The 26,041-nt window shown below is 40.5% G+C and overlaps 2 protein-coding genes across 14 annotated transcripts in view; one reads left to right on the top strand and one right to left on the bottom strand.

The window, feature by feature from the left end:
* The window catches only part of RAD52 (RAD52 homolog, DNA repair protein), a 37,995-nt gene extending 33,259 nt beyond the window's left edge, over positions 1-4,736 (top strand). For 4 of the 5 annotated variants that reach the window (XM_044228048.1, XM_044228047.1, XM_044228044.1 and 1 more), the window contains 5 exons: positions 454-650; positions 793-929; positions 1,881-1,973; positions 2,323-2,538; positions 2,997-4,736. In XM_044228048.1, the coding sequence (XP_044083983.1) occupies positions 454-650; positions 793-929; positions 1,881-1,973; positions 2,323-2,538; positions 2,997-3,058 (705 nt within the window). In that variant the 3' untranslated portion in view covers positions 3,059-4,736. The remainder of the gene's footprint in view (positions 1-453; positions 651-792; positions 930-1,880; positions 1,974-2,322; positions 2,539-2,996) is intronic. The other variant, XM_044228049.1, reaches the window with a different exon arrangement.
* WNK1 (WNK lysine deficient protein kinase 1) overlaps positions 4,248-26,041 on the bottom strand; it is a 150,723-nt gene continuing 128,929 nt past the window's right edge. For 8 of the 9 annotated variants that reach the window (XM_044228043.1, XM_044228034.1, XM_044228036.1 and 5 more), the window contains 9 exons: positions 24,915-24,998; positions 22,311-22,394; positions 21,615-21,675; positions 18,637-18,713; positions 16,588-17,249; positions 15,737-15,939; positions 14,180-14,374; positions 7,745-7,932; positions 4,248-7,280 (listed from right to left, as the gene is read on the bottom strand). In XM_044228043.1, the coding sequence (XP_044083978.1) occupies positions 6,963-7,280; positions 7,745-7,932; positions 14,180-14,374; positions 15,737-15,939; positions 16,588-17,249; positions 18,637-18,713; positions 21,615-21,675; positions 22,311-22,394; positions 24,915-24,998 (1,872 nt within the window). In that variant the 3' untranslated portion in view covers positions 4,248-6,962. The remainder of the gene's footprint in view (positions 7,281-7,744; positions 7,933-14,179; positions 14,375-15,736; positions 15,940-16,587; positions 17,250-18,636; positions 18,714-21,614; positions 21,676-22,310; positions 22,395-24,914; positions 24,999-26,041) is intronic. The other variant, XM_044228037.1, reaches the window with a different exon arrangement.

The raw sequence follows: 26,041 nt of genomic DNA, 5'->3' as shown, positions 1-26,041 counted from the left end.
TTTGCAAGTTTTCTTCCTCTCATTGGAAGCAACCCGAGGCTTCTTAAATGATGAGTGTTGTATTTAGGGGGAAGTCCTAGGAGAAAGGGCAGAGAAGGGGTAGGCCTCCACAGATTACATATGATCATTTCCATGAAAAGAGTGAAAAAGTAGATAGCGTCAGACTGATCCAGCTGATTCAAATTAGGGTTTATCGACCATTTACCCTGGATCATAAAGGTAATCCTTTTTGATCAATACAGAATGGTGTAAAGTAGAACATGAAATTGTTTTACTGTAATAAAAATACTAGGTGAAGTGTGGATCCATCGTCTGAGCTTTTCAGGACCTAGAGGGAATGATGGATCGAGGACTATCAAATGCCATTTTTCAGGAATCTAGATCATTGAGACAGGGACAAGGAAGGGCAAGTGTGGCTGGAAGAAGTTACTTACCCCCTTTCTGTCCTCTTAGTTGCCTCTTGAAGTGGATTTAACAAAAGCAAAAAGACAAGATTTTGAACCATCTGTGGAACAAGCGAGATACAGCAGCTGCCGGCAGAACGTGGCTCTGGGGTCCGCCAAACCACAGGAGGTGACATCCCCTTGCAGACCGAGCCGCTCGGGTCATCCGCACGCTGTGGGGCAGGAAGAGAAGGCCAGCGGCTCCCGGTACAGTCACGGTTCCCTCCCTCTCCTCTCTTCCCCGCGGGGTGGAACGTACCTCCCCATTCACCGCCCGAGCCGGCGCATTGGGTGCTGTTCGCTGCGCGGGCCCCGGATCACCCCAGCTTGTTCTCTCGTGATGCTCAAGTCTGACCGCAGCCGAGAGCGAGGCCACCTACCAGCGGAAGCTCCGGCAGAAGCAGCTGCAGCAGCAGTTCCGGGAGCAAATGGAGAAGCAGCAGCAAGTTCAACTGTCTGCTCCGGAGGTTGAGAAGAAGACTCAGGGTGTGTGAGAAGGGTGGGGGCCGGGGTTGGGGCCGAACCAGACCGCAGTAGGACTTCTCTCGGTTCCCCGCAGGTTAGAGGAGTCTAAGCACCTAAGATCATTTCCCCATTTTTCAAGACATTCCCTTTTTTTTTTTTTTTAGGGAAGGAAATGGCCCTTGAGGGAAACTAGAACTAGAAATTTCAGGGTAGAGAACATTTCTCTCAGGTACTTTGGCCGTGTCTGCTAGAATAAAGCCTTTCTGAGTGGTCTGTGAAGAGAAGGCGGAATGGTTTGAGGATAGTGGGGGCTTCTGGCCATGCTTCAGCTGTGAACTTCAGTTTATTCGAGGCCAACTTAGTAGTAGCACAGACTTTTTTGTCTTTCCCAGAGTAGAAACAAAGAAGGGGCTTATCCCAGACCAGCTGGACTTTTGCCCAGCTTCTCTCTAAGATTCAGAGGACTTTCTTCGCGTTTAGCTCATTAATATTCCCCTCAGCACTGGCAGGCTTAAACTAGTGTAGGGGGAAGAAAACGTACCGTGGTGGGGATGTTCTTAATAGTAACGTTTATTCTGGATCTTGAGCTTCCACGCCACCGAAGCTCCTGGCAGGAAGGCTGCAGGGAAGTGACCTCCCACAGCCAGAGCCGCAGTTTCTGTTGGTTTTACATTTTGAATTTCTGCTTAAGATTTTTTTGGGGGAAAAAAAAAAAGGACGAGATAGCTTCTAATAATAACCTATTTTTGCTGCTTAAGGAGAAATGAACTCTTTAACCCCATCCCCCAATTTGGTGAGAAGAAAAAAGTCTTTCTAGTCTTGTAGATCTGTAGGCGGGGACAGGATCAGGAATCTTCTCTGCTCCTCACTGTGCTAGAAACTGGTGTGACTCTAGCAGCTTTGCTCTTCTGAGGCTCTCTCCAACGGTTAAGTGATTCTGTGACTTTGTCCTCCCCACCCCCCACCCCCCAGTGAGTCTGGCAGCACCGCCAGCACCTCCTCTGACGCACAGCACCCCTGTGACTGCCGTTTCTGAACCACTCGCAGAGAAAGACTTCCTTACAGGTTGGTAAGAGCTACGGGCATGACTTAAGCATTGATCAGTAAGTACCTACGACATGCACTTTTGGCATAAAAAAAAAAAAATCTTCATTTTTATCTGTTTTATAGTCCCATAAAGTTTTGGGGAAAAAAGGGAGCCCAATGGACTGATGGCAGGTCTGAGGACACACACTTGGCTCCTCTATTGGCCCAAGAGACGCTCCAGTGTACTTTCAGGGGTAGGGGAAGGAGAAATGCCAGGAGCTGTCCCAGTCCACATGTGACGTGGGATTTCTTAGGACCAGCTTTCCCCAGCGCTTTATGTGAAAACACTGGGCGATGCTGCATTTTCCCATGATCTTGGTCCTTGCAGACAGTCTTGGAATGTGGGATATGGATCCAGATGCAGGTGACAGTGATGTCAGGCCCTTGTCTAAACCAGAACTGCTCCAGACCTCTGCTACACCAGCTCTGAAGAACCAGAGGGTGACCTGGGACAGGACCCCACAGAACATGTGCCACCGGAATCCACAAGCAAAATCGGGACCCTCCCATTTCCAAACTCACAACCTCAACCAAGATGTAACAGGTAGCGAAGTGTTTAGGAACAAAAATTACAAAAATTAAAAGAACTTGGGCTTGATTCTATGCCTTTTAAAGGAAGAATGATATTCCATTTGAAGAAGTTGGGTACTGTCTTGCCAGAGGAACAGCGGTCTAAGAAAATGACAAGTAACTGGTTTGAGCCACAACTTTTCCTTTGAGTTCCTGACTAGAGGTGCAACCCCTCGTAACCCTTGATAGTAGTAGGAAGCTTAACCACGAACTGAATGAAGAGCTTTTCCTCATTAAAGTAGGCCCATCGCGTTTGGTTACAACTTGATCTAGCGTTGACGAAGGGCTCTGCCCTCATAACAGTTTTCATTCTTGGCTTTTTAGCTTAAGTTAGGATTGTTAACTACCAGAGTTCAGAAATTACTAGCTGTCAGTTTATTTCTTACTTGGAAAATAATAGCAGCCACATTTAAATTATTTTTTCTCCCATAGGAAACTGTGATAGCACTGGGAAGAACCAGGACTTGAAGAAAAGGAAATTGGATCCATCCTAATGGAGGCTCAGGTCACATCCTTGACTTTGTCAGAAAGGGCCCTTCAAAAACTACTTTTTCGCCATAAAACTGTTCATCGTTCCTAGGGAATGAGCTTTATTTCCAAGGATTTGCCTTGCTTCAACTTAACCAGAGGATCTGACTGTTGGAACTTGCCGCAGATAAAGCTGAGCAGTCAGAAAACCGCGCTTACACCCTGCAGGGGGAGGCTCGGAGATGAACCACCTTTTCTTTGGCTCTTGAGGTTCTTCACTGTTTATTGCTAGGCTGCTGTGTTAGTATGTATAGAAATTTTAGGAATGCCCAGTGGCTACCTGTCCTGTAAGCAACATAAGCCGTACTACTAAGCACCAACTTTTACAACTGCCTACAAGGAACTGTAACGTCTGCCGCCTTTCTCCGTGGGGCTCGGTGTTACTGTTGTCCACAACTGTGTTGTGTATCCTCCTGAGAACAAAAGCTACAGCGGCGTTTAGCTACCTTGCAATCCTGGCTGCAGTCTTCATCTATGATAATCTCTCGTTTATAGGTTTATGGTGTCACTATCCTGCAGTTTTTTTCCTGATCAAGGAAATGATTGAAGGCCAAAGAAAAGGCATTTTAAGACAGCAAAATAAATTCTTTGTAACAAAAAACACAAGTAGGTGTTTGTATTTCTCCATTTCAGATGTGAGATATAACCCATCTTAACTTGGGTTTTTTTCATAGTTTTAAATGTTTCATAACCCCCTGCCCCCATGATGAATTTGCAGGTTCTTTTTAAGATGCATCTTGGGCTGTGCCTTTCATCTAATCTTTAAGCTGTGGCTTTTATTAATTTTTCGATCACAGATCCATTTGTGGGAAGCTGTGAACCCGAGGCAGGGCACTCCTTTAACCTACTGGAAGGCAGTGAGCCATTTCTATTCCCTTGGAAGATGAAAAGGCTGTAGCTTACCATGATTTCCCCTTTATCGTATCTCTCGTCATGTGGATCTGGTCATATGTTCATCTTTTGGTTTTGACATCCTTACCTTTTTTCTTCCCCCAGAAAAAAAATCTCTCCCTTTTCTGAAGCGTAATCTTAGTTCAGAACTGCTGCTTTAAAAAAGTTCCCGGAATCAGGAATCCAGTTATAAACTGTACACAACTCAAAACTGAGCTAATGAGATCATGCAAAAGGAATTTGCTGGAAATGAAACCCCACAGCTCAACAAAAGCAAGTTTGGTTTATTCGAATGGTTTCATTAAATAAGTCTACAAAGGTAACAAACTGAAGCACGAAGCGCAGTCTTACAAGAAGCGCCACACCCAGAGTTAGTGCAACATGTACAATTAACGGCTGCTGAGAAACCCCCAAGGTTTGAATTCAGTTTATTTGTTTTTTTTAAACAGTGTACATTGTTAAATAATGTAAGGAAAACATTTATAATTCAGAAAGATTTTTTGTAATGTGGAAAAAGATACTCAAAGTGTACTATTAACACAAAAATAATTTAAACAGTTCAGTAGCACTAGTTCATTCCTCTAGGCTTTAGTTACTTCATCCACAGGAGGGAAAAAAAATCAACAGTAAATAAAACCAGTTTTTACTTTTTGTGTGTAAGTGAAGAGATCTCAAAATTAAACCAAAATAACAAAAAATAATGTGCTGCATTTGGTTCCCTCGTTCCTCTAGTAAAAAGTATGGTTTCATTGATCTTAGGTGGTCCGTTTCTCATTTACTTGGCACCTTCTTTATTCTATCCTTACTCTTACCATCTCCCCAAGAATCTTAAGCAGATAATAAATAAGTAAACAACTTTGAAGCAGGGCTTGGAACCCCTGTCCTTATCACTTCTACTCTCCTAAACCTTCAGGGTTCTGTGCATCTCTGGGACCTAGGCTAACTTACTGACGAAAACAGGGCCCACGAAGGAACAACAGGATAGGACAGCCAAGCAGGCTCCCCCTATTGTGGTGATTCCTGGGATGTGCTGTTGAGGTGGGTAAGAGACTGGAAATGTGTTAACTTCCCAACTCAAGAGTCAAGAGAAGAAGCACCCAAAAGATTAGGAGTCCTAGCTTCTTTCTGCATCTTCATAGATAAGAGATCCCAGACATAGCCAATTAGGAGAGTTATTTTCTGAAAGCTCTGAAAATAACAGAACTGCCCATTACAACTAGGCGTAGCACTACATAATACTGATTGGTTGCAGTCATTACTTCGGGGGAGTATTTGTTTATATGAGGATGTGAGAATATCAGCTGCAGTTCTAGACACAGAGGTGGCACAACAGATGTATGATCCTGCAACCATCTGGACATCACACAGGAAATGAATAGGAATAAGCACTCTGTCTTATGATGCTTAATTCAGATGTGGGTCCACTTTCCACAAAATACAGTACCCCAAGCTGAGAAATGCAGGATATATTTTGCAACAAGAGGAAAGCAAAGTTTTTCTTAGAGCATCTTTCTCCATCGGTGACTTTCCACTATCAACGTTTCCCAACTTAAAAAGTAGCCCCCACCCCCTTCCCTTTCTATTCAGCCATTTCCACTAGGTCTTGTCTATCAAGCCTGACGATTAAGTAAGGCTCATGGCACCCCGTGAGCCAGGCAGCACACGGCTTCCGGACAAGTCTGTTCTCCTGTTCTTAGTCTTTCTTTCATTTATCACACACCACCCTTAATCTTTTAAATTGCTCAATTTTGTTACCACACCCCTCCTTACTGTTCTTGAAACAGGAACTTTCTGCTTTCAACCACTGATGTCAACTTAACTTCTCACCCTGCTCATCTTACACCTGCTCTAGACAAAACTGAATGACTTCAAAACAAAGAAAACGAAACAAAACAAAAAACAACAGAACAAAACACTCAGTTTCCCTTTGGCATAATCCTCTGCTGGGGTCACATGGACCTAATATCCTTCCATATGCCCTCTGCTGACCTGGGGTCTGATGAGAAGTTGGTGCTAATGGCAGAAGCAGTAGAAGTCCAAGGCACTAAAATATCCAGCAAGCAATACTGGGAGAACAGAAGTATTCAAGTACAGTAATTTATACAATCTTACATTCACATTTATTTATCTACTACAATGGAAATACAAAGGAAAAAGCTAAAGTGTCTCAATAAGTAAAGGACAGAGCTTGCTTTTTTTTTTTTTTTTCAACTTTTTAAACCTTTCATATTTTACTCTTAAACTACTGTTGTCCAACAACATTTATATATCACAGTGTTTCCACATCAAAACTGATGGCAAAGTTACATGTCCGCAGGGGACTTAATTTTTTTTCCTAATTGCTAATGCTGCAGTCAAAGCTGCTAGTATCATTTGCTTAAAGCACTAATGACCTATTATAAGAAAGGGTTGAAACCTCAGTCCCCTGGTGTTTTTCATTGGGTTCTAAACCAAAAAGAAAGAAAGAAACAAAAGTAGAAACAAAGAAAGGAAAATGGGAGGGGGAACAGGGTAGGAGAGAGCCCAATAGTTTTTTTGTTTGTTTTGTTTTGTGGTTTAGATTCTTGAGGGAATAAGGGATTTGGGGTGGGTACCAAAATTAAGAGCTCCACCCATTTGAATATACAGATGGGTTTGGTTTTCCACTGAGCTCTCTTGTTGCTTTCTGATAAATGATTCTCTTTTCTAGCCCTCACTATTGGGTGTAGAGAAACAGGAAAGCATAGTTTGAAGCCGCCCCATCACAAGAAAGCTGCTCTTTTCTTCTTGTTCCACTCCAATAAATGGTGAAAGGGGAGGGACAGTCTCAATTCTGAGGGCTCTAAGCGGTATTAAAAACATTCCTTTCTGGCAAAAAATAACCAGTTAAATGCAGCACTAGTAGTTAGTATATAGGCTACTTTCCCACTTCCCCCCTCCCACCCACCCTTCAGCATTCCATCTCCTGCCCCCAAATCTACTCAGTTAATGTCTCTAGGTCTAAGTGGTCCGCAGGTTGGAACCTGGGGGGTTGCTGATGGACTTCTGCAAATTGCTGATGTTGAAATTCTGTAAGGAGGCAGTTCCCACAGGCTGGAATTGGCCAAGCGGCTGTGGTGCCGGGCCACCTGTCCCACTCCACTGAGTGCCAAAGGGGGGAGCTGGAAAACCGTACTGCTGTGGGGGGCACATAGACTTGGTGAAGTGACCTAGAGAGGTAGCTGATGCTGCAGAGATGGGGGCAGAACCACCCAGATTTGAGGTCATGGAGATGCACAGCTGGCCGGGTGCAGAGAACTTCCTTGCCATTCCAGGGCCCTGAAAACAAAACAACTGCATGTCAAGTTTGGTGTGGGTATAGCCCAGAGGGGAAATGGGTGGTACCGAAATGTAATTCTAAAACTGGGGCTGTTTGAACCTTACAGGGTATAGTAAAACCAAAACCAAACCTTTCACAGTTACTGTCTCTTTACACTTGCCAAATAAGGGTAGAATAACTACCGTGCTTGGAAGTGGGTAGAGTCACGTGCATGTGTGTGTATATATATATGTATGCAATTCAGGGTGGTAAGAGAAAAGGGGAGAAAAAACCGAGTTGACAAACAGGGAGCTAGGGATTCAAAGGCAAAAGGGTAACTGGGTGTTAGAATTTCTGAGCTGCTAAAGAAGGCTACCACATGGAATGCTAAGCACTAGTTAGGTAGTTGGTATCACCTCTGCTTCAGGTGTGTGCTAAGTGATACTCTGCTAGATTAGGGAAATGACAAAACAAGAAGACTTGCCTCGTAATTCATGTGTCCTTTGCTTCCTCTCCTGCCTGAAAGATTCATGGCATCTCGGGCCCAATTGTCCACCAGCTTGTGCAGGTCATCTGTGAATGTGCCCTTCCTGCTGGACGTCATGGTAGGAGGCTGAGCTTGGGCGGCTTGGCTGTTCACTGTTCCCCCAACGGTGTTTGTGCTGCTGGTCCCTAGAATTAGACGAAGCAACAGAACACAACCATTAAAAGGAGCTTGGGTTAGAACTTCAGAAAGAGGGAAAACTTCACAGGATGATGAATGGCAAGCCACTGAATGAGGAGAGGATAAGCTGGGAAGGCATGCAAGAGGGGAAGGGTTCAAGGGTTTGTCTGGCCATATGTTCCGACATAAGTAACAGGGTAATGAAAACAGATTCTCTTTAGGAGTTGTGGCAGATGAAGCTAAAATCTCCAGATGAGGGCAGGCACAAAGGCTGGGGACTGCTTTCAGCCCACTCACATGGTATTTCAGCGTACTGAAACTTACTTTCAGCACCCCATTCCCAGCATCACGCTGATGAGGGAGGTGTGCTAAGGTCAGTGAGGCTCTAGAATGCTGCAGAATGCAGGGCAAAAGAAGATGATTTCTTGAGCCCTGAGGCAGGGTTGAAAGCAGGAGTTAAAGGAATGCAAAGGTAGATTGCCTGGCCCGGGAAAAGATGGGGTTCCCAAACCATGTGGATACTATGTCACAATCTTCAGCCATACTTTAACAGAAAGAAGCGATAGGAGAGATAGCATGCTTTGTTCAAAAACCTTTTTCACGTGGACCCACACACACACATTCATAAATATGAACTCGGGAGGAATGAAGGCTTCAACCTCTCCCATTTGCCTATGAGTTAAGAACCAAGATTACTCCTGAGGAAGGTTCTCTGCAGTGCCTGAATCATTCAACTGCAGGAAGACATGGTTTTCCTGAAGATGACCTCAGTTTCAATTGGTTCATGAATTCTCATCCCTCCCCCCTTCCCAGAAGAGCAAGCACTCGCAAGTGGAAGCAACAGGAACATTCAGCTGAGGTAGGAGTGCAAAGGGAAGGAGGAAGCTTTGAGGTTATGATGAAGGAATTCTATTTCTATGGTTTGATGAGAAAGGAAGAAGGGGTCTGTGTCCTGCCTGATTTCGGCTCTGCTGGAGGGCACACTGAAGATTATTCGAAGAGGCAAGTTTTAGGGAAGAGGGAAAGAAAAGTCAGGATCTTGTTTTTCTTCCCTCACCCCCCACTTTCTTACCAGATCTCACATTTATTCCTGCAGAATAAATAGAAGCTACTAAGGTAAGTTATTGTGAGCTGCTAGGCCTTCAGATATCCAAGTAATGCTGGGGGCTCAAAAAAATGCATACATATTCCTGCTTTCCAGGTCCACGCAGCACCAGAGCACAGCGGCATGCCGAAGCAACTCTGCCACATAAAAGCCCTAGATAATTCATCACTGGACTCATGTCAAGTTTATACCCCACCACCTTGGGAACGGCACACACAAGCATGTCTGCATTAGACTAACAGCTAATTCTGAGGTGAAGCTGCAGAGTGAGGACGGTCACATGCTTCTTACCACCAAGGCAAGACATGGATCTATTGCAGTGTGTGTATCAGCTTACTTCTTAGTGCCCACTGGAGCCACAAGGGGATAGCTACTGCACAGACAGCGTGAAGGGAAGTGTCAGTTCCCCTACGGTACAGGAGACCCAAGTGGAAAAGGATAAAAGCACAGGAAACAGCCTACCTTGAAAAGCAAGACAGACCGTGGTGGGGAAGCAGAGAGGAAGAAGCGTAAGCAGTGAGGGTGGCAGTTGGGCTAGTGATAAAATCCAGAAAGCAAGCATGTCACATGCATGAGGACTCTCTTCCTGTTTGAGTAATAACTGCTTGGTGAGCTTGATGATGAGTGAGACAATCAAAATGAAAACCACAAACAATCACAAGTGAGAACTGGTAAAAGCCAAATCGAAGCAGCTCAGTAGAGGTGAACACTGCTCGTTCACGAGGAGCCATGCTGGGCGTCACACCTCTCTAGTCGCCTCTGATGCCGTGAGGCTCCTTTATAACCAAATCTCATTTTTCATTTTAATCTGTCTTACACAGGACTGGATTCTGAAGTGGGGTTTATAGACCACGATGCGGGAGGGGTCAACCATACAGTTAACCTTTTTATTCTGGTTTCTGAAAACAGGCTTTCCCATTAAAGGAAATAAACACATCTCTCTCTGACCAGAAATGAACGCCTGGCAACAGCTGACTTGACTACGAAAGCTAGGAGAACGGATAGTACGGTTAGTGCATTTAGTCCATCTTAGCAGTAAAGGGGTTAAGAACACTACTTGAAATACAGGTATTTCTGAGAATGCTGACTGCCTTCCAGAGAGAAGCAACCTTGAAACCTTTCTCAGTTCTGCTGCAAAGCTCTAAGAAGTAGTCTATGTTTTACCACCCATAATCCATTTTTAAATTTTTTCCTGCCATAATACATCTCCCACACCCCACACCGCCAGATCCTAGGAACAATAATTTACTCTGAGTCACAGCTCATTGCCCAATATGCCAAATATACAGAGTTTTCTGACTGACCCTCTAGGTGGCCGGTTGGGTAGTTGAACTGTCTGCACGTTAATGAGAAGCCACCAGTCTAAGAAGCCAACTCTATATAGTGCTTCTCTCTTCACCAATCCACCGATGTCTCCCACTATGATTTGTGGATGTGGACTTCTCCGTGTTTGGATCAGTGCTGATTTCCCAGTGGGCGGAAGAGTGGCTGGCATGGACCTGCTGACTAAAGGACTCCCTTTCCCCAAAGAGCCAGGCATCCCTCATCTCTCTCTATATCATGGGCTATCAACCTGTAATCGTCCCAAAGCCAGACTCACGGAGGGTCATCACATGAGAGCAGACTATGAGGTGATTTCTTAATCTGCCAGTGGTCAGCAATTAAGCATGTTAAAAAAAATCTTAGAAAAGGGTGCAGAACTAGATAGATGGAAATTGGGAATGAGGACATTGTGAAGCTTCAGGGTTCCAAGAACTCATGGATAACACGCTTTGCAATCAAGGACCAAAAAGTAAGAGAAAGAAAAGATAATTACTACAGAGCTGGTTGCAAGGACAGACTTTTTTCACCATCTTCCCTGAAGCACAAAGAGAGAGCAACGTGTTAAAGATAAAGAAACATCAATGTAAAATATTAGAAATCTTTAGAATCTCCAAATAGCACACAAAGTCCCAGCAAGAGAAAACAGAGAGAGAGACAGACTGGTGGGACCTGGAATTCCTGCCACACGTAAAGTTCTACGGACGCATCTTATGTAGCTGTAACATGGGTGTCTGAAGAACGGAGGTACCTGGCTGACAGCAGAGCTTCCATACCCAATTTGGGATCTAAGAGTAATGCTCTGCACTAAGGTTCTGGGATGGGAGAGGAACTCCAGTCTCTCAGGTCTTACTGCTTGAATTGCAAATACCCAAGCAGTCTTTCCACTGACCCTGTCCCACTTTCTGTTTCTCCTGCTGGGTTGTTAAAAAGCACTTGATTAAATGCATTAGCAATTCTACCCCAGTAGACTGACAGTACCACCATTATAGTTTGAGACAATTTAAACTGGCTGATACATTTCCAAATCCTAGATATATACACACTAACCGCTTCCCCTCCAGAAATCTTTAAATGTATCTAGAAAACGAGCAACTTTTGAACATAAATAAAGCATTAAGCCAAGCCGTGCTTCCAAACCATAATCTATTTTGAGAGCACAGAATAACGCATCTAAAACTAGAAACATCCCACCTCCGTTAAGTACCTGTTTTCCCTCCCGTATTTGCTTAAAATCTGCCTCCTGCAAATTTGTTCACCAAGGCTTATATGATGTATACTCCAGTGCCTTCAACAGATGTAGGGTCTCTTTTTTTAGACCCAAAAGGAAGTGATAAGATTTAATATTTCTAGCCACTTTCACTTGATGTTACAAGTGTGCCACCACCTACCTTTAAGAGTGTGTGAGAATTTAATTAATTAATCTCAAGTGTATCTCTCACATTATGCTTCGCAAAAAAGCCTTGGTTCTCTTTCTTCCCTCTTAGACATCTCAGGCTGTATAATATAGGCCTGACATGTTACATCCTACTTTACAACTCTTGTCTCCTACTACTGAATTCTTTTCATCTTGCTAGCTGGACATACAAATTAAATGCTTATTACTTAAGTGTCAAGGTGCTAACATGCTCAGTCCAGCCTGGTCTAACCAGAAAAGTTATCCACCTGAGTACCCAAAAACCATACATGCTTTGGAAAGCTACCAAATTGGGTAACACCTTCCACCTCTCTGTTCAGTAGTCCTGGACTGGTGATACGTGAGGCCCAAGGACCTGTGAACTACACTCAGAAACAGTGATGACCTTTGCACATGCATTTAAAAAGCACTTCAATAACCACATCAGAAGTTTGAGGCCTCAACAAAGAAGATCTTTAACCAAACTCTAATAAAAGTCTTCTACCTGAGCCTTGTTTTTGTTTTTCAAATTTTTATTTCAATATACATTTACTGACTGCCTACTATGTGCCAGGTAGGCACTGGCTGATCAGAAGGAAATGACATGTGCTTCCCAAGTGCTGCCTGTGTTTGTGCATGTGATCTTACTTGATTTGTACGACAGCCCTAAGAGACAGGCATCATCTTCATCTCACCTTTGGGACGACAGGCTGAGAAAATTGGGTGATCTGCTATTGCATCTCACTTTTAACAAGAGAGCTGGGAAATCCTAGCAATCATGCTGAAAAGACCATTTTCACTGGCAGGTTCTGGGCTTTGGTCCTTTAAAAAATAAATGCTTAATCAGAATAACTATACAGAAACCCTTTTGGAAGTGCCGGTTTTACGGACTTAGAGGGTGGGCGCAGGGGAGTGAAAGGATCCAATGCAGAGATTCTAGCATCATTTCAACTGAGAGATGGTTAGGCTTAACTGAGAAGAAAAAAAGATTTCAATCTACTCGGAAAAAGAATTTAAAAAAAAAAAAAGGGTGTAATTCTCCCCTGGTGCCAGGATCTAAGTGTATCAGTGGTCAAGAAGCTCTGTTACTTCCAGTGCCAGAGCAAGGGACGGAAGGGACTAGGGACGTCAGTTTTCACTTAATCCAAATGAGCCAGCAGTCTCTACAGCATTACCACCTTTTCTCTCTCTGTCACGGACTTCTGAAGAAGCACTTCTACTAGAAAGTTTTTTTGAAGTTTACAGAAACCTATTATTATCTCTGTAACTTTAATCATAACTAACAGAGACTCAAACTTCTGATGGCAATAGTTGTTCAGCCAAGCCACTGAGTAGATGATATACAAAGAGACAAATGAAAATGGACTGCATGAAACATCAGATCCAAGCAGCAGAAAAACAAGGACGAGGAAGGAGTAAAGGTGTTACACACAAAGAGCCAAGCAGGGCGTACTCAGAAATCGGGTCCTCCTGCCACCAGGTTTGAATGTCACCTGTTCAGATGCACAGTTAAACTTCGCACAGCCTGTGAGAGGGGAAAAACAGGGAAGAACAGAGAGAGAAGAGACAGAACACAACTACAAGATGTTAGAAACTTGAGGCTGGAGTGGTGAAATGCGCTAAGATGGCACACAGAAGAACAAGCTTCCAGGGAAAGGTCAGATATCTAGGACAGAAAATACCAGGTCTCAATGCCCTCCCTCTGCCAAATGCTGAAGCTCCTCCCAGTGGGAATAATGCCAGCTAGTCTGCACTCCTAAGCAAGCAAGTATATTCATTTTGTGAAGAGACAAACTAATCTTTAATTCCTGTGATATTGCGACAAAAGCCCCTAGGCGAGTTACCTGTATCTTTTCCTACTCTTTTCCACCCAGATACCTAAGTCATTCCAATTGTCATCCTGCTGTTGCTAGCAGCTCTCTCCTCGACAGGAATGTTTCAAATGATCATTAATAAATAAAACTGTATTTAGGAAGCAGTTTACAGATAAATAACTGAACTGTAGGGCTATTTATCTAGTGTGCTACTCCCATACTTAAAAGTTTAAAAAGTCTGCACTGGCTAAGAAAAGAGCTTTCAGAAACTGCTAAAATTTCTTTGATTTTGGTTCAGGAAATCTTGGTCTAGTATATTAAAGTGTATGTTCCAAATCCCAAATGAGCTGTTAATTTGGTTAAAGTCCTCATATAAGTCACAAATTCAACTTTCCGCTATAATCCTTTGAAAAAAATGATTTCATCTGATAAGAGCAGTGAGTTCACCTAATCTAATCATTACCCAATTTCCCCCTTCCAGCTCAAGATCCATAAATGTACAACAGACAGGCTGTGTTCTGGTCAGCTGCTTTTCCAACTGACCTTAACAATAGGTTACTCTTCAGGCGTTTGCCAGATATGGCAGTGTTTAGAAGCTGAAGGTTGCTTTGACTGCTTACCTTGACCTGGAGCAGAAAGGCTTGGTACTGAAATGGCACCATCACTGGTAAAGGCTGAATAGAGGTTGTCACTGGAGGGAGATGGCTTAAGGGGCTGTAACAGCTGATTCTGCCCAGTCTCTGGGATATTGCCAGGAGGGTGGAGGGTCTGCTGGGGGTGCAAAACTGAAGCGGCACTCTGACCAGACAGGTTACCTGCCGAAAGATAAAGCGGCATGAGAAAACATGTACAGATTTCCCAGTGCCTAGAGAATAGGCACTATTCTCATTTCTCCACTGTGTCCCACTAAGTGACAAATCACAAGTCAGAAGCTGTAAGTGATGAAAGAAAAAAGGCCTCCCTCATGGGAGGGGAACTGAGGAATGACATGAGAATCAACAGGCAATAGAGATATAGGTAGCTTTAGATGACCTAGAAGGTTCCCAAGTCTCAGGCGAGTAGAACATTCCGTGGGTATGAGAGAATTCCATGATCACTTTCCTAAACGCTATTATAAAACAGTGAGTTGCAGCATGACATCAACAGGTTTGGTGGGTAGTCTCTTTTTAGTCTTTTCCCCAAGTATGTGTCAGATCGAGTACAGAAGTGGTGTCAAAATTGATTCAAGTGACTACTGAGTAATGCATATTTAAAATTATTTTGTGGCAGGTGGCTTTTATTCCCTAGGCAACTGTCTTGAAATTGATGAATGTGTCTGCTCCCTACTAATTTGTGGAATAGAAGGCCACTGAAAAAGTATGTCACAATTGGGATCAGGATCTCAATTAGCTGATATCCCTTATAATCGTATTTCCACCACTGAATTGGTTCTAACGTGCCAGAGAAGAGGTTTGGGTTTCTGAAAGCTTCCAAGAAATGGAAAGCTGCTAAGAAGTTTGCAACTGCTTTCTAACATATACTTACATTAGATCTGGAGAGAAAATACAGGTACAAACTTATTTCAGTTTTTTTCACTTTTCAACTAATTATCTGTTAACATTATCAAAATTTCACTGAAGGGTAAAAATTCTATCGCAAAACAGACAAACTATAGCTCATTACAAGATACTATAATTTAACTATTTTTTAATTACAACCACTAATAAGTTTATTTCAATATAGATAAATGAAATAATAACTTTAATCAAGAAAAGTACCAACTAAGACATATATGAAATTTACATTCATTCCAGCTGCAATTATGAATAATTTGTTCACTGAAGGGAAAAATCTACCTGAACTTTACTAAATAGTGTACTTTCTTCCATTTGCCTGTGAGTTTGGTGAAATGTGAGTTATATGAGTAACCAGGTAATGCTAAATTATTTATCTTTAAGGACAACCAGAAATGACTACCAGTAGATAGTAATATGGATCACAATGGAATAAGCCACTGTTCTCATCCAGTCTACTTTCACAGACTCAACGAAAAGAGGTACTATAAACAGGGGGAGAGGAAAAGTCAAACTCCTCTGAAATTTAACAAAAACAACAAATGTTCAATAGGTTACATACAGAGTTGAAGACAGAAACAAAAGATGGGAAAGCCAAGGCTGACCTGGTCCATGGCTTTTTACCTGAAAGCTGGGGGCTTTTATTCCCCAAGGAACTGCTCCGACTAGATTTGCTGCCTTTGGTTTTAGTGGGTCGCCTTCTTCTCCCTGAAAGAGGGGCAGCTGGAGGAATAATGACAGCAGGTGGAACCTTTCCCAGTTTGGTATATAAAGATTCAATTTCATGCTTCTGGCGACTCTGCAGGTCTTGAATTTCTTTAAGATGTCTATGAAAGATAACCAAACATCATTCAAAAACATTATGACCACTTTTGTTCAATTAAGATTTAATAAAGTATTCTTTAACCTCCATTCTAGTATTTACTTACTCATGAATTTTCCCAATATACTTAACCTAATTTCTACTACCTTGAAGTTCTAGTTCGTCATCTCATACTGTTGGCCTTCATTCCAACAGGCTCCTAACCACCAACAAATAGTTGATGATGTGTTAGGAGAAAAGGTTTCCTGACTTTTGAGGCTATACACAGGAGTACTGAATTGCTACTCTGATCCAGTTGATTAAATATGACCTATAAAATCTGCCAATATAATCTATATCCTAATGCCATTACTGGATTCATTTGGTAGATTAGTAAATAAATTAGATTAGGTTAATAACGATAAAGAGTGCTATTAACAAAAAAAAATATAATAACAAAAGGTGAAGAAGTTCTAGAAGTAGAAATGCTCTGGGTCCTTATAAGAGACATAATGAGAACTATATTCAGATAACTAGCTTTTGCGGATCACCCTCTCTTTAAAAGAAATGAGATATAAGCATATTGCAGTGAAAAGAATACTCATCTAGGCACCAGGAGCTACGTCTTAACAGAGTTCTGCCATTATTCTTTGACAGAAGAAAATATACTTACTTTTCTCGTAGTCTTCGCAGCTCTAATTTTAAATCTTCATCTTCAATATCTGACTCATTGTCACTACTCATATAAGAGGAGTTGAATGAATTACTAAGGCTTTGACTTAGATTCTGGATAGGCAGGCTCTTCGAGCTCAGCTGATGCGGGGAGTGTGGACTACCTGAACCATCATCCACATCCCTGCTAAGGAAGGCGGCCTCCAGGTCGGAAGATGGCCCATTCAGATGTGAAGGCTCTGACAGTTCAGGCTTTTCTTTCTTTGGTATCACAGCAGGGAGAACACCTTGTTCCAAATCCATAAAAGGAGGAGATGCTGCTGGTCCCTCTTTCTTTGCCTCAGTGATCTTGTCTTCAGTTCTTGATACAGAGAAACGACCTACTTTGTTTGCTGTAGTTGTCACCTGAAAACGTCCCACTTTGGTAGGCTGCCCAGTTTCTGACTTCGCTTCTGAGGCAGGAGTTTTGTGGGCACTATCTGGCATATCTGATGAGACGCCATGGATGGTTATCCCATTAGGCTCTGTCTTCACCAGCGTACTTTCTGGACTACTACTTGATAGCACTGAGGACTCTGAAGTACTGGATTCAAAATGAACAGACTTTGTTTCTTCTGACTTATTTTTACCCTCTTTTTGGACATCATCCTTTGCAACGGAAACCTGATAGAGACCAAACTGAGATTAAAAAACAGTCTCCAATATTCAATTTTTCAAACGGACCATAAAAAAAAAAAAATTGAGGGGTGTTTAGCTGGCTCAGTTGGTAGAGTATGTCACTCCTGATCTTGGGGTTCTGAGTTCAAGCCCCACAGTGGGTGTAGTGGAGATTACTTAAAAAAATAAAATCTTAAAAAAGTGAATTACTTTATTTCCCAGAATGTTTTTTACTTAAGTATTTATGTATGTAAAATATGTCTTTATAGAAGTCCCTCCATCTTCACTGTGTAAATAAATGGAATACCATTATAGAGAACAACGTATCTGTACAGAGATTTATAGATTAGATATATAGATTCTCAGTGGCTCGCTAAGCTTATTAAGTAAATTATTTACTCTCATAGCTCATGTTATACACAGGACTTACATTTATGTCTTTGTGGAAATGGAAATAACAACAGGGAACAGAATCTTGAAGGCTGCTTGTGCATATGAAAACTACAAAGATTAAATCCAATAAATGTTAAATGCAAACTAAGCTTCAAGAATCAACACAACTAAATGGGACTATAAGGAGATCCACTACTATCCCCAACTCCCAGTGCTATCCTGAGAATAACTGGAAAGCAGTTGTGAAACAGTAAAAAAAAAAAAAAAAGAAGAAGAAGAAGAAGAAGAAAAATTCACTGGTTGGACCAGCTGGGAAAATATAATGATATGGTATCACCTGATGCACAGTCAGTATTTTCACTTCAGAAATTAATCCTAAAAAATTATCCTAAACATGGAAAGTGTTTTTATATATAAAAATGTTTCCTGTTATTTCACTATATTGGAAAAATCAGAAACAACCTACTGACTAATAATGGGAGAATGAGTTAGGTAAACAAAAAAGATGGGGGGAAAAGCCACAAAATATCATTCAGAGAAGTAGCAGGGTCAATTGTAGATACACACATGTGCGCAGAAAAGGAACGGAAGGAAACACACCTTCCTAATCCCAGACGGGGAAGGGAGGTGGGGGGATGGGCAGATAGTTTACTGTTTCTATACTATACTAAGTATTTTATATTTTCTTTAATTGGCATGTTTTATTATTATTTTTCAAAGTCTACTTATTTACTCATTTTTAGTAATCTCTTCCCCCAATGTGGGGCTCAAACTCATGACCCCAAGACTGAGGCACATGCTCTTCTGACTGAGCCAGCCAAGGATCCCAGCATATATATACATATTTTTTTGCATGCATTACTTTTAAGAGGGGAAAATAATAAAGAGCTATAAAGAAGATATATCATTAAGTTGGCAATTATGGCCCAAATTAATAATTTGATTATATACCTATTCACCCCAAAGAGGAAATCAAGGCAAGGAAAAGTAGTTGTCTTACCTGAAATCGTCCCATCTTAAAAACACCTGTTCCTGAACTAGTAGTTGCTAGGACAGGACCTTCTGTGATCTGAGAAACTAAAACAAGTACATGGAGGAGAAAAAGAACTTAAATTAGCATCTCTTTTTAGCTAATTTCCTTTCCCTTAGGCCAGAAATATAGCAAAATAAAACTATGTATCAGGTGAGGAAAACTGTTTGAGGCCAGGACAACATAAGAGATACTATAAAACTATGGTTAACAGACAGTAAGAATTCAGTTACTCATTCTTTAACTCAAAAGATAGATATAAGTAAATGAAGAGAAAGCACGAGATTTTACCTAGGATATTAAAGACCCATTTTTAAATGAAAATCACTATGACAAACTGGTTTAGGCAATACTTAGGAAAAATCCTAGAACAAAAAGTACAGGTGTCAGAATCACTGATAAGTAGTTTTGAACTTTAAAGTCACCTAGGTCCTCCTCTCTAGGGACAGTCATTTGTTTGAGGTTCTTTTTATTCCTGGAGATAATGTACCAGCATTTTCTTTATTTTATACAACTAGTAAGTTGTATTTTACACAACACTGATTTTGATATTTTAACAACAGATCTTACAGAACATTTCCTATCGGTCTCATTCTCTTTCATGGCTGCATAGTGTTTTAGGTCTGTCTGCCTACTGTATGTCTGCAAATGTACCGTATTTTAAGCAGACTTCTGCTGATGGACATTTAAGGGTTTCAGAACCTGCTATTATACAAGTGCTCTACCAAATATTTTCTTATAGATCTGTGGAATAAGTACCTAAAAATGGACATGCTGGATTATACCCATTTAAAACTTCAACAGACATTACTAAATTGATCTCCAAAGAGGTTGTATCAAGTCACTGGTAACTATTAAACTTCTGAATTTACCAGTGAGAGGTAAGAAATGTTATCACTTACTAGTCTTTTTTTGTGATACGAATATACCTCCCAACCCTGTTTTTCCATTATTTGGACCTCATGGCACTTTTTCCAATGCAGAAAATTTTGAATCTATTATTGCTTCTGGGCTGAGTATTAAATGTAGTAATAACAACACTTTCCTCTTTAGCAGGGATCAGCAAATTATTATCAAGGACCAAATTCGGCCCATACCTTGTTTCTGTAAATCAATCTTGTCAGATTACAGAGCAAAACTCATTCATTCATGTATCATCTATGCTGCTTTTGGGGTATAATAGGAAATTCGAGTAACTGCAACAGAGACTATACAGCCAGCAAAGCCTGAAATACATACTTCTTGGCCTTTTACAGAAAGTTTGTTGACCCTGCTCTAAACAGTTAAAAAAAAAAAGAAAAAAGAGAAGAAAAAGATTCCTTTTATGTTTTGTTACAGTACTATTTTACAATACCATTTTCCATCTTCGATCCATTTGGAATTTATTTTGGTTGAGACTGGTGATTTATTTTTTTTGTTTTTTCCCCAGATGGCTGTCCAGTTGTCTATCCCAGCACTTTCTCACTGATATGAAAGCCCACACCTTTTTCATATTCTACATTCTCTTACAGTTTGTCCCTTTCTAGACTTTCCTGGTCTGTTCCACTGATTTTCAAGTCACTTCTTTTAAAATAAGAAAGCTAATTCAGAATATAATTGTACTGAAAATAATTTAGAGAGGTTGGAAGTGAAATTTAGAATTTAAGGATGAAAGAAAGCTGAGCATTCCAAGTAAATCTTATTAATAGTTATATAGGGAGGGCGCCTGGGTGGCTCAGTGGGTTAAGCCGCTGCCTTCGGCTCAGGTCATGATCTCAGGGTCCTGGGGTCGAGTCCTGCATCGGGCTCTCTGCTCAGCAGGGAGCCTGCCTCCCCCCCCCCCGCCTGCCTCTCTGCCTACTTGTGATCTCTCTCTGTCAAATAAATAAATAAAATCTTTTTTTAAAAAAAATAGTTATATAGGGAAATATATCTATGGAGGTGGTAGTGAAGAAAGTGGATAAACTATATAAAAAGAAAAAATATTAAGCAAGTGCTCTACAAAATCACGTAAGTACAGCTCACAATGAATTATTTCCACTTCTGAAAATAAATGGTTCTAAGGGAAAAGGCGACAGAAAATAAAAGCTTTAAATTTCCTAGTTTCTGGGGAACTGGTGATGTCATAAGTTGAGATTCACAACAAAGCTTTAGAAAAGAACTAGATATTATGAACTTATGACCTAGCGCATGCTCATGAAAATTTTAAATTGTTGGTATGGATTATTTTTACAAAATTTAGTTGGAAATACGATTTTCTAAAGAGACTATATATATGAACATGCCAATTTTAAAGACTCTAGAAATAGGTAAAAATGCTTGAACTGATTAAAATCTTACATCTGTATTTCTACCATCCATGTTATTTAAGATTATCTCTATCTCTAGTGTCACAAAAGCCAAGAGGTTAAGGTAAATTAACTTTTTTTTTTTTTTTAAAGATTTTATTTATTTATTTGACAGAGAGATCACAAGTAGGCAGAGAGGCAGGCAGAGAGAGAGAGGGAAGCAGGCTCCCTGCTGAGCAGAGAGCCCGATGTGGGACTCGATCCCAGGACCCTGAGATCATGACCTGAGCCGAAGGCAGCGGCTTAACCCACTGAGCCACCCAGGCGCCCAAGGTAAATTAACTTTTGAAAATACGCCTGAATTTCCTCATCTCTCTTAGCAAGGATCTGGCTCAGCTAATAACAAATGGTCTTATTCTAAGAAACTATCATTACCCTTTACATGCCCCCCCTTGAAAACAAACAAAAACAATACAAAAGATTCATTAATTTGCTAATATGACATGTTCTAAATATTAGTATTGATGCTCCTCAGTTATGAAATATATAAAAGTGTTTTTAAAAATTGTCTCAAATATACCTACATTCTTAAGAAAGTCTTTGAAACAGTAATCCCTATCTATACTTGATTATAGAGAGGACTGGGAATGGTAACATAAGAGGAAGAAGGATGCTCCTCACCATCCTTCTGAGGCTGTGCTCCTGCTTCCGTAACTGCTGTTGGAGCCACCACAGACACAGGCTGCAAAACATACACACAGATACCACAAAATCTTTAGCTTCAGTCACTCTTTAAAACTTCTGCCATGCTGTCTTTCCTCTGGTCTTTATAAAGGGCAAAAGAAATATAGTATATGTGAAGAAACACTTATGTCCAAGGGAGCTTTCTATTTTTTTTTTCAGCCTAAAATTAAGTCTGATATAAAGAAAAGATTTTTAAAAGGAAGAAATTCTGAGTTGTTTCTATATTGTTTTCTTCATTTTTCTCATGGTTAAGAGTATAACTTCGATATTCATAGAAAAATAGTTTTAATCAGAACATTGTGTCATAAGCTTAAAATGAAGAAGTTAAAACTTTTAACTTGAAGAGTACAGCTTCCTCCAAAGCATAAGAGCAAAATCCATAGGACTGATCTATGGTGTAATTCTAACCGGAGGTAAGACAAGAAAAGGATCTTTCAAATAAATGAAATCTTTTCCACAGTTACACCACTGGGTTAGTTGTTAATCTTACATCCAACTGCCTCATTTCTGTTTGCTGGAACAAGCAAAGACTGTGAATTAATAGTTCTAACTCTTGTATTAATAGGTTACAGTATGCTCTGGGAATATGATATATTCTGATTATGGAAAGATGTCAAGATTTTCAAAACTTACACCAACTGTGGATGTCACTGCAATAGTCTCTGGACTAAGTGTTCTTCTCAGCTGAGCATCAAGATCTTCCAGAGGTTGCTGGGACTTAACAAAAACAAGCACAATAAACAGAAGTCTTCAGCATAGTCAGAGTCATTATATATAGCCAATCTTACAGAAATACTGTTTGATGCTTTCGATTAACACAACATATTATCTGTCTATTCAATGAAAATGAAACAATATACTAAATAACTTATATTGCTTGAATGACTTATGTCAATTTCCCAAGCCTTAGAGAAAATTCAGTTATATTTACGTTTTTACAGTTTTGAGGTCTTCTTACCGTCTATATTTGAAGTTACTTAAAGTGACAGAGAAGTTTCTAATTGTCATCTCTTTAAAAATTCTGTCCTCTCTTTAAAAATATTCTGATAGGGGCAGCTGGGTGGCTCAGTCAGTTAGGCGTCTGCCTTTGGCTCAGGTCACGACCCCAGGGTTAAGGGATCAGGCTCCATGTCAGTTCCCTGCTCAATGAGGAGTCTGCTTCTCCCTCTCCTCCCTGCTCTTGTTCTCTCTTGCTATTTCTGTCACTTTCTCTGCCTCTCTCTCAAATAAATAAAATCTTCAAAAAAAAAAATTCTGATGGGGCACCTGGGTGGCTCAGTGGGTTAAGCCGCTGCCTTCGGCTCAGGTCATGATCTCAGGGTCCTGGGATCGAGTCCCACATTGGGCTCTCTGCTCAGCAGGGAGCCTGCTTCCTCCTCTCTCTACCTGCCTCTCTGCCTACTTGTGATCTCTCTCTGTCAAATAAATAAATAAAATCTTAAAAAAAAATTCTGATAAATGTATCAAGATCTATCAGTAGATTAATTGTATCACGCTCCCTATTTTCCTTTCAGTTTGGTACATTTTTCTGAGAACTGGTCCTTATAAATGGCATTAGTATATCCTGTTACTATCGAGAGATATTACTCTTTTAAGTCCTAATAATATATACTTCTTATATGCTACAGATGGCAGCAAGAAGGAACTAGAGGTTTAGACAGTCCATCCTTTTATCTGGGTCTTACTACCATCCACCCAAGGCCGTTAACTTTTTACCTTTGACACAGACTGTAATCCCACATGTCTTGGCTTCTATCAACCTATTGTCCTGCAGCCTTCATTTCTTTCTCCTTCCATATCTACTTACCTTCATCCTACCCCCCAATCTTATTTGCCTTTCTTATCTTATTTGAGCCCTCTTAGGAGTCTGAACACGTTTTTAAAGAGAAAATAAGTGTAAAACCCCTAATTTACAGAATTGCACAATGTGTTTTTTTCCCAAAATTTAGTGGCTGATGGATTGAGTTCTCTTTGGAGTTATCACTTTATTCTAGCAAGTTCTTTAAGTTATGTTCTATTGTACATCTAGGATTATATAAGTAGGGATAAATTCAGCCTTCTCAAGTTAGAAATTTATCATGTTTTCCTTAGATACAATTTTAAAGTAAATCACTGCTTAATTTCAATGGTTACTACTTTGTCTCAGGGCTGAAGTGTTCTCAGGGTTAAAATGAATTCATAGTAAGTACTTTCCTTATAGGAATTCAACTAAATGTGGGGTGGTGGAGTAGGGTGGGAAAGGGAAATGAAAATTTAAATACTGCACATAGTTCTACCCAATGATCAGAACTGAGTGTGAGATAGGAAACTGACATTCACGTCACTGGTCTCAGTTCTTGTATGAGTAATCAATCTCATGTTAACTGAGCTGTGTGGGTTTTGTACTGAAAGATATAATACATATATCTTTCAGTCTTTTGTCCTATCTTTTATGAAAACTGTCCTATCTTTTATGAAGTAGGACACTTACATCCACCTACACATAAACCAATTACTTTGTTAGGTCATCAATGAAAGAAATGTCAAACATTCAAGAAAAAAACTGGTTGAACTCACAGAGAAGGGGCATGATCGTTATCAGTGTGGTATCTTTTCTTAAAGAACTTTCAAAGTTAATTTTGATTACTTTTAAGTTTTTACTTCCACAATAGTCTAGAACCTAATCTCAGTCCTTAGATACAATTTCATTCCACAAAACTGTGAATGACAGGAGTTATATCGGTCTGGTAAAATGTAAACCTTGCCATTTTTTTCCCTCATAAAATATGAAAAAGTATTACTATCAAATGTTTTCTAGATGACTTGAAGCTGTATTATAAACAAAAGAACTATGAAGCTTCTTAGTTTAAATAGGGCCTGGATAATTAGCTACACTGTGTGGTTTTTTTTTTTTTTTCTTTTTAAAGATTTTATTTATTTATCTGAGAGAGAGACACAGCGAGAGAGGGAACACAAACAGGGGGAGTGGGAGAGGAAGAAGCAGGCTTCCTGCTGAGCAAGGAGCCTGATGTGGGGCTTGATCCCAGGAGCCTGGGATCATGACCTGAGCCGAAGACAGACACCCAACAACTGAGCCACCTAGGTGCCCCAGCTACACTGTTTTGAAAGAATGTTGTTCCTAAGTCAAAACCAAAGAGGAGCCAGAAGCCAAGATCATGCAGTGGAGAATTTAACTAAGCTCTGTGAAAGAAAAATAGGGATACAAAAAGAAATTTGCCAAGTCTTGGGGCAGGGCACCTGAGTTAGTGAAGGTCCTGGAAAAGGTGGCAGCTGCTCGCTGGGTGGAGTACCAGCTGGAAGTTCAGTACCCCCTGGCAGCACCTATAGACAATGAAGGGAAATTCAAGTCCATAAGACACTAAGAGTAAAGACTGCATACTGGAGAGCAAATCAATTAATTTCAATGTAGAAATGTAAGAGTAAAATATATCTATAGTTAAGACATGCTTGTCACCTGGCATATATTCTGGTACCTATCTTAAATAAAGGACAATATGACCATGATACTGTTACAGGGGTTACTACTGTATACCAGTAAAATGAAAGTAAAATTTAGTAAAAGGTTATTCCCCAGGGGAAAATAGAATCAGAGGCTTTAAGGACATGAGCAGTACAGTTCAGATATTCTTGAGCCACTGTTTTGGTATAGTCTCATCAGGCTTTTCTTAAAACAAACCCTTTTCTGAGAAAACAATACAGTTCAGAAACAACCAAAGGTCAAGTCTGATAACAAAAGTCATCAAAAATCTAATACTATTGAATAGTTTGTACAAAGCCTCTATTAATACCCTACTATAAAAAGAATTTTACAATCAATGGCAAAGCAGATAGATGAGTGTAGCACAGAACATAGTAGAAAAAAACACAGCCTTGTTATTTGGAGAAGATCAGGGAGACTAAAGACGGCAGAACGAGAGGAAATCTACCACAGCAGAATTAGAAAACACATTTTAGTTATTTTATTCCTAAGATTAGATTTTTTTCCTCTGTATGAAATTTCATCGCCAACTTTCAATTTTTTATAAATCCCAAATTGTACATCTGTGGAATCTAAAATAAAAGCAGAAAATTTGCTTCATTCTCAATGAAAAAAAGGCTGTGAACTTCTATTACTATGTATACTGGGTAGCAGAAATATTTAGCTTCCTTTTGGGACACAGATTTCTTTAGTTGGTACCAAACGGGAAGAAATGTCTACATTTTACCTACTATACACCCTTAGAAAATCAGGCAGTATAATTAACTCCCAAATCCTGCCATATTTCAAAAGAAAAAAGTATCCTGTGTTCAATGTACAATGTACAATCATTTTCAACTTAATAAATACCAAATGTCTAATATAGACCAGGCTATCTTTATAACTA

This window comes from Neovison vison, chromosome 12 (assembly GCF_020171115.1).
Source record: "Neovison vison isolate M4711 chromosome 12, ASM_NN_V1, whole genome shotgun sequence".
Lineage (NCBI taxonomy): Eukaryota > Metazoa > Chordata > Mammalia > Carnivora > Mustelidae > Neogale > Neogale vison.
Note: the sequence above shows the minus strand (reverse complement) of the source record. Positions and strands in the feature narration are given on the sequence as shown.